At 51.0% G+C, this 13,599-nt stretch overlaps 1 protein-coding gene across 3 annotated transcripts in view; it reads left to right on the forward strand.

Annotated features, from left to right (window-relative positions):
• Positions 1 to 291: 291 nt before the first annotated feature.
• ENO1 (enolase 1) overlaps positions 292 to 13,599 on the forward strand; it is a 20,057-nt gene continuing 6,749 nt past the window's right edge. For 2 of the 3 annotated variants that reach the window (XR_002482589.1, XM_008068954.2), the window contains exons 1-7: positions 292 to 434; positions 2,768 to 2,861; positions 6,394 to 6,489; positions 8,068 to 8,126; positions 10,131 to 10,200; positions 11,118 to 11,251; positions 12,908 to 13,130. Coding sequence is in view for 2 of the 3 variants with exons in the window: in XM_008068954.2 (XP_008067145.1) it covers positions 2,777 to 2,861; positions 6,394 to 6,489; positions 8,068 to 8,126; positions 10,131 to 10,200; positions 11,118 to 11,251; positions 12,908 to 13,130 (667 nt within the window). In the remaining variant the exon portion in view is untranslated. Of the gene's footprint in view, positions 435 to 2,767; positions 2,862 to 6,393; positions 6,490 to 7,693; positions 7,753 to 8,067; positions 8,127 to 10,130; positions 10,201 to 11,117; positions 11,252 to 12,907; positions 13,131 to 13,599 lie in introns of those variants that run through there. The other variant, XM_021718007.1, reaches the window with a different exon arrangement.

Below are 13,599 nucleotides of genomic sequence, written 5' to 3' on the forward strand. Positions count from 1 at the left end.
CACCCCGGTCCCTCCGCCGGGGCCCCGGTCTCACAGACCCCAGCCTGGCCCAAGGGTCCCAGTAGGGGTCGGGAGCTCGCCTGCACCCCGACCTAGTCGCTGGGGAGTCGGGGCTCCCCAGGCCTACCCGCCCCAAGTCCCTCGGTGGTCACCCCCCTTTCTCGGCCGCGCCAGCCTCGGCAGCCCCGCCCCTTTCCGGGAGGTGAGGGCTCGAGTGACGGCGTGCCCGGCCAATGGCGAGGCAGCGTCGAGGGGGCGGGCCCAGGAGGCGGAGAAGTGGGCGGAGTCTTTCTTAGCTGGGCAGGAAGTCGGGGCGGGCGGTGCAGAGAGGAGCTCTGGGGACTCGGGGCGCCTAGATCTCTCCGGCTTAACGCTCACCTCGGTGTCTGCTTCAGCTTGTGTTTCTTTCGTGGGCGACGAGGTCCAGCTGCCTGGTAAGGACTCCGGAGGAGGGGCGGGCGGCGCGGGGGCTTTCTCTGGGACTGCGGGCCCGCGGGCTTGGCGTGGCGGGGTCAGCCCGCACGTGCGAGCCGCCCTCCCCACGCGGGGGTTGGAGCCCCCGATTACCCTGAGACCCGGGGCAGGGGCGCGGTGCCAGGCGCCCCTGCAGGGCGCCAGGTTTCTTTGAAGGGAGAAGGTGTGCGTCAGCATGTGATTTCGGAGTTACGGGCCCGGATAACTGTCCCGGGAAGGTCACGAGCAGCACACCGGGCCACGTAGGACGGCCGGAGTCGGGAGCGGAAGGGGCTTCTCCATCAGCCAAGTAAAGGATTTTGGGGACACGCAGACTTGAGCCCGGGCGTTCAAGAAAGCCAGGCCCTTTCTCACATGGAGGAAGGGGCCGGGAGGGAAGGGATGCCCGAGATGCTGCTGTGCCCCTCCCCCCACCAGGGGGCCCCCTGCCTCCCCCTCTGGCTCGCGGCCTGCAGTGCTGCATCTGGGTGCCCAGCCCGGAATAAGAAATGCCCCGGAATAAGCAGTGACTAATGTAACTTGGGGAAGGTGCTTATTTCAGAGGAAACGGCCGCAGAGCCGTTAGTTAGTTGGAAAGCTCCCCGGGCGACCGCGCCCCTGTTAGGCAAGAGCTGCTGCCGCTCCTGCTCCCCGACTGGCCACCAACAGTGGGGCCCTCATCTGAAAAAAAGGGCATATTTTCAGAAAGCCTCCTCTCTGCTGCTTCCTCCGCGCTGCGTTCTTGCCTTTGCGCGGTGTGGGCCATTGGATCACGTGCTTGCGACCCACTTAGGCCTTGACTGCTCGGGGTTCTATCCAGGCTGTTGAAAAACTGTGAAGGCCTGTGCCCCCTGAGCTTGCATGACTTTGGAGAATAGTTTTGCTATGCTAGGTTTTGCTTTGCTAGGCTACATTTTATTTTCACTTCGTGCAATTAATTACTTTGTTTTATGTCACTAAACTGAGACAAATAGCTGCTGAAGTACTGTAATAAAGATGTGTTTAAAAGGATGTCTGAAATCCACAAAGTAAATCACAGTAGAGGTCTGGGGAAGGGGGGATTCACTGGAAACAGCCCAGAGGAACTTTTGGGGGTGATGGGTGATGGAAATACTTTGCGAAAATTCAAAATTAACTAAAATTTAGAAACTGAAAAATATATTTAAACACATTTACCTTTTTGGAACATAGTAGATAACTGGATACCTTTTTCTTGGCTAATGAATAAAAGTCCATTGTTACGTAGACCACACGGCCACAGAAGCGACTTCAGTGTCTAATTTTGAAACTTAAAAATATGCCATTTGCTGCTTCAGAACATTCCAGAAAAGAGGTTGGAGGGGAGCCCAGCTAGATAATGACTTCTGAACACTCAATCAGTTCCCCTCCTCTTCAGTTCCATAACTTGTTCAATTAGTGTTTCTCCTTGGGGAGAGCCCCAAGGGAAAACATTAAGAAAGGACTTTCTTTAAGGGCTTGGTATTTGCCCTTTGCTGCTGCAAATTCTTTTTTTTTTTTTTTTAGGTGTTTTTTAAAGGATGCCTCTTCCCTCAAAGTAGTGTTCAAAGATAGAATATTTCCTCTATTTACAAATTATAGCATGATTAAATTTTTTTAATGAGGTTGAATGCCCTTGGAATGAAATAATAATTAGATGCCATTTCTGGTGTGTCCTGTCTTGCTCAAGCTCCAGATACTGTGAAATATGAAAGTCCCAGAAAGTGGCAGGAGCAAAAATCACACAGACCATGGAGCTCTTTATTCCTGACCTCCAAACTCTACATTTCTAACTGATTATCATATATCTACCTGTTGAACATTCTGCTGCTACCTCAAATTTAATTTGATGAATTACATCCCAACCAGATTTTTTTTTTTGTGGCCCCCCTCACCTTCTTCCTTCTGGCCTTGTCCTGGGTAGTTTTACTTGTGACCTTCATATCCACACGTTCTTGGTTTCTTTCTGTCCCCAAGCCAACCCTCATTGTTAACTAATGACAACCTCTGCATGCATCAGCACATTCATTGTCCCAGTGGGATTTGATTTCTCCTTGGCACACCTTTTCAGCTTTTTTGTGTGTGTGCGCTTATAGGACAAGACCTCCATTGCTGGGGTTTAAGGCCTCCCAGAGCTGGGCCCAAGCTGCTTTCCAGAAGTCTTCTCCCCTCCCCCCCAACCAATCTTCTTGCATCCACTATGTAGTTCAGGACAGATTCTTCCTGGTCCAAGAGCCTTTAAAAGTAATTACTTGAATGAATGAGCATATGTTGCGTCATGGTTTATGGAACATATGACCTGTGTGCTTCCCCACAGAGATTCATCATGTCTGTTCTCAAGATCCATGCCAGAGAGATCTTTGACTCTCGTGGGAACCCCACTGTCGAGGTTGACCTCTACACTGCGAAAGGTATGTGCCACCTTGGATCTCATAGTTCTTTCTACCACACTTCATTTTAGAGAATGTCCTAGAGGTGATAGAACCTTAGGCAAAAAAGTGTTGCTGTAAAAACTTTCTTTGTCTTCTGCACTTGCTAGTAGCCTATGTGGGAGATTGTAAGGCATGGAGTCTTTGTCTTGCTGTGCTTGATGTTTAATGTTTAAAACAGACCACAAGTTATCTCCTAGGTCAGTGAGGTGAGGAGGTAAGGCGATACCTTGAGACCTTGTCCCTAAAAGGGCCCTTCCCTAGTTGTTGGCTGTCAACTTGCTTTGACCAAATAAGCAGAGAGGGCATGATGGGATGGTCTCTGTCTTGATAAGGAAAGAGATTAGGGGAAATGTAAATATAGCACTCTAGCTCAGTGTCCAGAAATCACTCTTAAACCAAGGATCAATGGCAGTTGTTACTTTGAGGCATTGCGACAATCCAGAGGCTCTTTTACCTGTCTGCAAGTCCCCATAGGAGGATTTTTCAATGTAAAAACAGTAGGGTGGGGACTGTTCAAATCTTCCCTTCTTTAACTTTAAGAAGAAAATCCAATGCCTCTGTAGCCCTCTGTTACTTCCAGAAGCATCCCGACTGTGTTTTGCTTTTGAGTTGGAGTCTCACATCATCACCCAGGCTGGAGTGCAGTGGTATCCATCCTCACAGCCACCCCAGTGTCAACCTGCTAGGCTCAGGCGAGTCTACCGCCTCGGCCTTCCAAGTAGCCAGAACTACAGATACACGCACCACACCCAGTTAATTTTTTTATTTCTTGTAGAGATGAGGTTGCACCAAGTTGCCCAGGCTGTTCTCAAACCCGCGGGCTCAGACAATCCCCTCACCTTGGTCGACTGTTTTATGAGTGGGAATATCGGGTGAGGTTGGAAAGGGCGCTTCAGGCAGAATCTTCTGCTGAGCTCACAGAGACTACTGGTCAGAACTGAGTCAACTGTGAGTCACAGGCCTTGGGCCCTTCCCTTGGCTCCTGTCCCGTCTGCACCCCTCAGGAAAAGGATCCCTAAGGGTTGAATTCACTGGGGGAAAGACTTCCTGGGTTCTGCCTTTGCTTCCTCGGCGTGGGCCACTCTCAGGGGGTTTCTTCTGGATGTCTCCTTGTCAAATGAGATTGGCCTCCTAAGGCAACGGTAGAACTTCCCACTTGGAATTTAATAAGCTTTAAACAACAACAAAAGACCCCAGACTCTAGAATATTGTTGGGAAAGGGGCACTTTCTTTGATACACTGTAAAATTAGTCTTTTTTTGAAATAGAAATGAATGGAACATTCTCTCTTGTATGTCTTAATTGTTTTTTTGTTTGTTTGTTTGTTTTGTTTTTTGAGTTGGAGTCTCACTCTGTCGCCCAGACTGGAGTGCAGTGACCGCTCCCGGCCACCGCAGCCTCGACCTGCTGGGCTCTGGCAATCCTTCCGCCTCAGCCTTCCGAGTAGCCGGAATTACAGGCATGCGCTACCACGCCTGGCTGATTTTTTGATTTATTGTAGAGATGAGGTCTCGCTGCCCAGGCGGGTCTCGAACCCGCGGGCTCAAGCAATCCACTCACCTCAGCTTCCCAAAGGCACGGGATTACAGGCTGAGCCACCGAGCCCGGCTTGTCTTAATCCTTTTTAAAAAAAACACATGAAATGATGGATTTGTTAAGAACCTTTACTGTCACTCTCTCTGTCATTGACTCTTAGAGCGGTGTCAGGTTCACGGCAAAACCGAGCAGAAGGTGGAGAGTGCCATGTGCACCACCCACACGTGCTCACCCTCCCCCACTGTCAACATCCCACACCAGAGACCTGAACCTGTGCTGACACATCATGGTCACCCGAAGGCTGTAGACTTTAGCCTCTTGTTTTCACTTCTTCACCTAACCCAGTGTGGGATGGATATGCTGGAAGACAGGGTGGGTTTCGAGAAGACTGTGTCCTACTGATCATACCTCACTGCCAGTGCAGTATGGAACGGGACAGGTCACTGGATGCAAATGTCTGGCTGGATTTTTTTTCTTAATTCATTTGCCTTCAGTTCACACATCTACCACGTGCTCCCACGCCTCAGAAGGGAAATTACTTCCCTTTCAAGTAGATTCAAGAGGCTGCCTACACTTCCTGCTCCCCTAAACCTGTCTGCCACACATAACCAGGCAGGTATCTGTAGCCCCTGGTGACACTGTCGGCTTGCCTTTTCTGAGATAAGCCATTCTTATGCTCCACAGTGTGGGGTTAGCCAGACGGCTGGTCTCGGTCTGTAGGATGACCTGGTTCACTGCTTGTTTCCCAGTATTATTAAGCTCTTACCTTTTATTGTCCTTACTGTATTTTTTCCCCAGTTCATCTTCTTTTCCAGTTCCTATTGGACAAAGAACTCCCAAAATAGCATTTATCAAATACTTATCCAGATAGCTACAGAGATTCCTCTTGAACCAATCAACGTCCCTTGTTTTTACTTTGCTATTTTATTTTATTTTTATTTTTTTGTTGTTGTTTTGTTTTGTTTTGTTTTGAGTTGGAGTCTCACTCTGTCGCCCAGACTGGAGTGCAGTGGCCGCTCCCGGCCACCGCAGCCTCGACCTGCTGGACTCCGGCGATCCTTCCGCCTCAGCCTTCCAAGTAGCTGGAACTACAGGCACGCGCTACCACGCCCAGCTAATTTTTTTATTTATTGTAGAGATGAGGTCTTGCCAAGTTGCCCAGGTAGGTCTCGAACCCACGGGCTCAGGCAATCCACTCACCTCAGCCTCCCAAAGGCGTGGGATTACAGGCTGAGCCACCGAGCCCGGCTTGCTATTTTATTTTTTAGTCAGGATCTCACTCTCACCCAGGTTGGAGTACAGTGGCATGTTCATGGCCACTGCAGCCTCGGACCTGCTGGGCTTACACGATCCTTCCACCTCAGCCTTCCAAATAGCTGAAACTACAGGCGTGAGCTACCACACCTAGCTTATTTTTTGATTTATTGTAGAGACCAGGTCTCACCAAGTTGCAGAGGCTGGTCTCAAACCCCTGGGCTCAGGCAATGCCCTCGCCTTGGCCTCCCAAAGTGATGCGATTACAGGCTGAGCCACTGCACCCGTCGCTTTTACTTTCAGTTTCAGGATAGCTACTGGGACACCTGAAATCCCCTACATGACTCATGTTGTATTTCTGCTGGGGCGGTCCACAGGGCACCAACTGCTGTGTTAGGGACACAGACCCTCAGACCTTCTGCATCAGAACCCGCATTTTAACCAGCTCCCGGGTGGTCTGGGCTCACTCGAGTTTGAGAAGCTCTGCTCTAGAGCATTTTCTTTAAACTAGAGCATTTCTTATGCTTGCAGTAAGTTCTGCATTGCAGAATCATAAAAACATGAAGGACACTAAGAACATTCGAGACTGCTTGAATCACCCAGTTGGTAGGAAGAAAAGACGGCCTTTCATAATAACAGAGGCCATCTGTGAGTGGGAGGGAGCTTGGGCTCGTGCTGTAACTGGATTTCTTAATTGCTGCTTTTTTGTTGTCCCCCTCCAGGTCTCTTCAGAGCTGCTGTGCCCAGTGGTGCCTCAACTGGTATCTATGAGGCCCTAGAGCTCCGGGACAATGATAAGACTCGCTACATGGGGAAGGGTAAGCCTCAGACCCCAGGGTCTCCCCGCTCCTGGCCTTTCCCAGACCCCTCTCCTTGCCTCTGTGGTGGGCCTGGTGTATGGGGAGGTGATCCTGCCTTGACTCGTTGTGGGGAGCAGTCACCTGCACACAGACCAGCTGGGGGAGTTGGTGTGTTGATTCCAGGACTCCTAAACCTGGAAACTCAAGGTCAAGAGCTTTCATGCTTGCTTCTGTTGCCATCTGTCCAGTCTCTGAATTACTCACTGTCAAGGCAGGAACCCAAGGGTGAGAAGAGGGCCTGTCAAGTAGCACCTAGAAAGGTCTCCCCTTCTCCCAGGAGGGCTCTGTGAGCCTTCCAGACCATCCAGCCTCTTCCAGGCAAGAAAGTACCTACGGCAAGACTAGCTCACGGCCTGCCAGTAACGGTGACCTGCAGATGAGCACTACACCTTGGCTTCTCTGTTGACTGATTCATGGAAGCAGTGCTCTGTTGCAAAGCCGGTTCTGGTCTGCTGTGTTCAGATGGACTCGTTGGTGTCTTTGCAACTCCCACCTTTCTACAGACAGAGCCTGCATGACCACATTACAGAAAAGCACATTGGCCTAGACTGTGCATTCTCGACGGGGGTGATATCACCCCCGGGGGAGAAAATTGGTTTCTGGAGAGAGGCAAAAAAATCTTACACTGTCACGGGATTTGCGGCGATGTGCAGCACGTCCTTGGTATGAACATTTCGGTGGGCGAGCAATTGGGGAATCTCCAGAAAGGCTGCAGGGGGTGGGGGATGACAGGCACTGGGAGGGAGTCATGACGAAGCACCGCAAAGAGCGCTCTCTAGGCCAGGCACGGTGACTCGTGCCTATGATCCCGGCACATTGGGAGGCTGAAGTGGGCTATGATTGCGCCAGCGCATTCCAGCCTGGGCAACAGAGTGAGATTCGGTCTCTTCAAAAAAACAACAACAAAAAACCCTCCCCACATGTAGCTGTGTTGCCGTTGTTCAGTGGCCTCCATGGGGACTTAGGCAGGGCAGGGCAGTGCTGTGCCTTGTTGGTGACGCGCGCCCAGCAGGGCGGCACTCGTGGAAGGACGGACGCCCGGCCCCTGAGGCCCTCTCCTGCCTTCCTGTTGCTCGCCTTCTCTCACTCTCGGCCCCTCATCACCTCTGTCTTCTGAGTATTCTTCTTCGTTTTTCCTTCTCCGTTCGTCTTCGCTGGGCAGGCGTCTCCAGACCCGTTAAGTATATAAATGAGTTCCTGGCACCCGCCTTGTGCACTCAGGTAACTCGCCGGAGCCTGTAGTCTCTGCAGCTGGTGTGGCCAGTGCGTGGTCTTGCCAACTAACCTCCCTGCAGATAATCCTGAGCTGTTGTTCTGTGTGGCTCTAACCCCCCGGGGTCCTAGTAAGAGCACTCAGACTGGGCCAGAAAGCCCTCCTCCGATTCTGGGGGCGGAGGGGGTGGGGTTTTAGATGTCCCAGGGAAGGTCTCTTGGTGGGCTCCTGGGTCGGCATCACCAGTAGTTCTTTCTAGCAATTGCTGCTCAAGCCTGTTTTATGAGTTCATGTCAGTAATTTGATTTGATTGTTCCTTCTAGGTGTCTCAAAGGCTGTTGAGCACATCAATAAAACTATTGCACCTGCCCTGGTTAGCAAGGTAGGACTTGCCTCCTGATAACTATATGTCTGATGCCACCATAGCGTCTCCCAGCCCCAGGGGCTTTCCTGTTCACGGAGGAGTTTGTTCTGAGCACTACGGAAGGCGATGGGATCACAGTCATGCATGAGAACAGTCCACGCATGACATAGTTCTAACCTGCCTGCTGCCCGTGTGTCCAATTCTGAGAGCCCGAGGAGTTGGATCAGGGAGTGCAACGCTGTCTTAGAGTCCTGGTTTTTTGTTGTTTATTTTCCCCTGCAGCTGTCCTGATCTTTGGGAAGTTTAGAGCCACTCTCCAGGGGTATTGGTGGTGGTGTCCACAGTGATAACAATGGGATTTCTGTTAAATAAAATCTTAATTTGAAACCTCAAGGCCAGGTTTGGTGGCTCAGCCTGTAATCCCCTGCTTTGGGAGGCCGAGGTGAGTGGATTGCCTGAGCCCGCGGGTTGGAGACCCACCTGGGCAACTTGGCGAGACCTCATCTCTACAATAAATCAAAAAATTAGCCGGGCGTGGTAGCATGCACCTGTAGTTCCAACTGCTTGGAAGGCTGCGGCGGAAGGATCGCCGGAGCCCAGCAGGTTGAGGCTGCAGTGGCCGGGAGCATGCCACTGCTCTCCAGCCTGGGCAACAGAGTGAGACTCCAACTCAAAAGAAAAAAAAAGAAAAAAGAAACCTCAGTATGCCAAAGAGATCAAAGCAGAGCTGCTGTGGGCAAAGCAGGTCCAGGCCCTGGCAACTGCCTGCTGCTTCGAACTCTGTCTGGTTTTTCCTCATGACAGCCTTTCCCTCCATGAATCCTGTGGCACTCCGCAGACCCAGTCTGACAGCCCACAGAGTCTAAGCCCAGCTGTAGCCTCTGTCTGGTCTCCCTGCATCTGATCCCGCCCTTCCTTGAATCCATCCTGCATACTTGTGGAAAACAAGGGGCCCTTTGTCGTCTGTACCTCCTTGCTGGTCTTGGCCTGGCCTCTGTGGCACTCTGATCGCTCCCTGCCCAACCTGTCCCCAGACGAGGTTTCTCACGGCAGCTTTGCCTGCACGCTCCCTACAGGCCAGTCTCCTGACACTTCTCACACCCCTTGTTCTCTCTTCCCTCGCATTCTTACACGGCATGTCTACCACTGTGAGTAGGGCATTCCCTGACATATTTTCCCCTAGTGCACATACTTCACTACTGGTGAGGACGGGCTCTGAGGCTGCGAGCTTGGGTAACTGCCTGCTGCTTCCAGCAATGCATGCCTTGTCAGAGCCACAAAAGGCCAAGTTGTCAACGTGGCGTGATGGGGTCAAAAATTATTTCCTCTGCATGTTTTCGCTTTTATATAAAGAACATTGTGCATAAAATAATGCATTCTTAAGATTCAATCATGACTCTTTAAAAGCTGTGCTGATTTTTATTTGAAAATTACTTTGAGCCAGTTTTCAAGACATCCGTAGTTTTATTACTTTATAGTCTCAGCAGGGAGAGAAATATACTCATTTTGACCAGTCATGAGACGTTTTGCTAAGTGACTTTGGAATACCGGTAGAAAACATTCCCATCGGCAGATGAAGGTTGTGTCACTGAGGTTAGCCAGGATGAGCAGCCGAACCTGCCTTTGAAGGGCTCAATCCCTGGGATGAACAGTGAGCTTTGTTGTTTCTTTATTGCTCAAAAGTTACACTCCTTGGTGACAGGGGCTCACGTAGCATGTTCCAGACAGTTGTATATGATGTAGCTTTGGACTCTGGATGGACTGTTATCTTTGTAACGCAAGAATTGTGTCTTGGAGCCTCTGTCTCTGCTTCCTTGTTGAGTGACAGAAGTGCCTGGTACCATCCAAGCAGTAAAAGGCAGTTTCATCCCCTTCCCCCATAAAATAAACCTAGAACACAGAATTGATTTTGATTTTGCACGGTTCTGAGGTTTCGTAGCATCCATGGCAGGAGGGTGCAGGTGGTACAGCTAGAGTGGCAGCCTCCCCTGCTGAACCCTTACCCTCTCCTCTCCCTCATAGAAACTGAACGTTGTGGAGCAGGAGAAGATTGACAAGCTGATGATCGAGATGGATGGGACAGAAAATAAATGTGAGTGTCCAGGGCGAAGTCTTTGCTGGGTACCTTAGTGAAGTCTTCTGAAGGCCTTGTGAAAAGCACTGGGAGCCAGGCTTGGTGACTCAGCCTGTAATCCCGTGCCTCTGGGAGGCTGAGGTGAGTGGATTGTCTGAGCCCGCGGGTTCGAGAACCGCCTGGGCAACTTGGCGAGACCTCATCTCTACAATAAATCAAAAATTAGCTGGGCGTGGTGGCACGCGCCTGTAGTTCCAGCTACTTGGAAGGCTGAGGCGGAAGGATCGCCGGAGCCCAGCAGGTCGAGGCTGCGGTGGCGACTGCACTCCAGTCTGGGCGACAGAGTGAGACTCGAACTCAAAAAAAAAAAAAAAAAGGCATTGGGAAGGCCAGGTGCAGTGGCTCACACCTGTAATCCCAGCACTTTGGGAGGTAGAGGCAGATTGCCTGAGCCCACGGGTTCGAAATCAGCCTGGGCAACTTAGCGAGACCTCATCTCTATAATAAATCAAAAAATTAGCCGGGCATGGTGGCGAGTGCCAGTAGTTCCAGCTACTTGGAAGGCTGAGGTGGAAGGATCACCGGAGCCCAGCAAGTCAAAACTGCAGTGACCATGAGCGTGCCGCTGCATTCCAGCGTGGGTGACAGAGTGAGACTCTGACTCAAAAAAAAAAAAAGAAGTCACGTTTTTAAATATCAGGAGCCTAGCCAAGTGACAGCAGCATGCCTATAGAGTTTGTCAACCAAGAAAGGGCATCTGGGAGGGGAAGCAGATGGGTCCTGTCTGCGTGGAGTGCTGCTTGCATTTCTCGTCTGAATATGGAAAGTGAGACATGATGGGCCGAGGAGATGTCAGAATGTAACCAGGTGCAACACGGCAGCGGCTCAAGGAAGGTCGGTAAGAAATGCCATCATTTCACTCTCTTCTGTTCTAGCTAAGTTCGGTGCCAACGCTATTCTGGGGGTGTCCCTTGCTGTCTGCAAAGCTGGTGCTGTTGAGAAGGGCGTTCCCCTGTACCGCCACATTGCCGACTTGGCTGGCAACTCCGAGGTCATCCTGCCAGTCCCGGTGAGTGACTTATTGGAACTTCCCAAGCAAGGACTGGAGGGTGTCGGCTTTGCCTTGTGAACCCGAGGCCCCCTATGCCTTGATCTCTTAACACTTGTGACTCCTAGCACAGCTTCTCTGCCCCTTGCTAAGAGACTTGCCTGTCTCCAGTTCCTTTATGATGGGGGGGGTGACAGCAGAACTTGGCCTTCTTAGGGTGTGAGCTTTAGCTGACATAGTAGCTAGTGCTTCTGATGGTAAATACTGCAGTTAATCAAAAGACATGGGCACGGCCAGGCGCAGTGGCTCATGCCTATAATCGCACCATTTTGGGAGGCTGAAGGTGAGAGAATTGCCTGAGCCCACGGGTTCAAGCCCAGCCAGGCATCTTGGCAAGACCGCATCTTTTATTTTATTTTATTTTTTGAGTTGGAGTCTCACTCTGTCGCCCAGACTGGAGTGCAGTGGCCGCTCCCGGCCACCGCAGCCTCGACCCGCTGGGCTCCAGTGATCCTTCCGCCTCAGCCTTCCAAGTAGCTGGAACTACAGGCGTGCGCTACCAAGCCCAGCTAATTTTTTATTTATTGTAGTGATGAGGTCTCGCCTAGTTGCCCAAGTGGGTCTCAAACCCGCGGGCTCAGGCAATCCACTGACCTCGGCTTCTCAAAGCGTGGGATTACAGGCTGAGCCACCGAGCTCGGCTGACCTCATCTTTACAATCAAGAAATTACACCTCAGCCTTCCAAGTAGTCAGAACTACAAGCGTGCGTTAAAAAAATATTAGCCAAGCATGTTGGCGTGTGCCTATAGTTCCAGCTACTTGGAAGGATCACCTGAGCCCAGCAGGTCAAGGCTGCAGTGGCCGTGAGCGTTCCGCTGCACTCCAGCCTGGTCTACAAAGTGAGACTCTGACTCAAAAAAATAAATAAATAAAGACCTGGGCATAGTGGTGTATGCTTGTAGACCCAGCTGTTTGGGAGGACTGAGGTGGGAGGATCATGAGCCCAGGAGTTCAAGACCAGCCTGGGCAGCATATGAGACCTTACCTCGTTAACCCTTTGCACTTGGAGACATCTCACAGATCACCTACCAGCAACACAAATGCACTTTTTAATGAAATAGTGAAAAACTAATCTCTTCATATTGTATACTGTAGTGTTGGAACCAGTTCTTTTATTGCAATGATAATTGGCTTATAATGGAATTTTGGACATTGAGGAGCTTTTTATGACCAAAAAAATTAAAATTTTATCTTGTATTTTTCTAATGTATGAAACAGTCACCAACATACATTCTACGTAATGCCAGCTGATAACTTTTGTGTGTGTATATCAGTATATGTTCCATCTCTTTATTTGCTTTTTTGTGCAATTTGAATAAAAAACTTAAAGGAAACATACATTTTTGAAAAATTTGCACTGGCATAAGTTGTATAGTCACCAGCCATCTCTGTATGTCCCCTGAGAGAGGGGATATCTGAGTGGTTTGCTAGATTTGTGATGTCCTCTCAGAGGAGATAGCCCAGTGCAAAGCATTAAAAAGCATGAGGAGATCTGGGGAGAATTTCACAGTGCCCCTTGCCAGTCTTGGGCCCACGTGAGCGGGATGATGGGGCGGGAGGGCCTCGCTCTGGCTGATGCGGGCTGGCGCCCTGGTTCTCCGCTCTGCTCTCCCCAGGCCTTCAACGTCATCAACGGCGGTTCTCACGCTGGCAACAAGCTGGCCATGCAGGAGTTCATGATCCTCCCCGTCGGGGCAGCAAGCTTCAAGGAAGCCATGCGCATTGGTGCAGAGGTTTACCACAACCTGAAGAACGTCATCAAGGAGAAATACGGGAAAGATGCCACCAATGTGGGAGATGAAGGCGGGTTTGCTCCCAACATCCTGGAGAACAAGGAAGGTGAGGGCGTGGCAAACTGCTCTCCCTCTGGGCGGGGCTCCCACACCTGCCACTCTGGGGACGCGTCTTTGTTGTCTTCTGCCACCGCCCACAGCAGGGCTTCAGGGCAGGGAGTGCAGCGGCCTTCTAAGGGAGAATGGCAAGGACTTCGCTTGGTTTGACTTGCCAGTGGTGTTGCTTTGGGCGGGCTTGAGGCATGGGGCGCGGTTCTCCATTCCTGTCCACCTCTCAGTGGCAATGGCTTGGAATGGGCCCATGTGTGGGGGGATGCTGGTTGGGCAGGAATATGATCAGTGACTGTTTTAATAAAGTCAACTGTGAGCCAGACATGGTGGCTCAAGCCTGTAATCCCAGCCGGGCTCGGTGGCTCAGCCTGTCATCCTGCACTTTGGGAGGCCGAGGCGAGTGAATTGCCTGAGCCTGCGGGTTCAAGACCTGCCTGGGCAACTTGGCGAGACCGCATCTCTAC

Source organism: Carlito syrichta, unplaced genomic scaffold (assembly GCF_000164805.1).
Source record: "Carlito syrichta isolate Samal-C Ts95f unplaced genomic scaffold, Tarsius_syrichta-2.0.1 Scaffold311703, whole genome shotgun sequence".
In the NCBI taxonomy this organism is placed as follows: domain Eukaryota; kingdom Metazoa; phylum Chordata; class Mammalia; order Primates; family Tarsiidae; genus Carlito; species Carlito syrichta.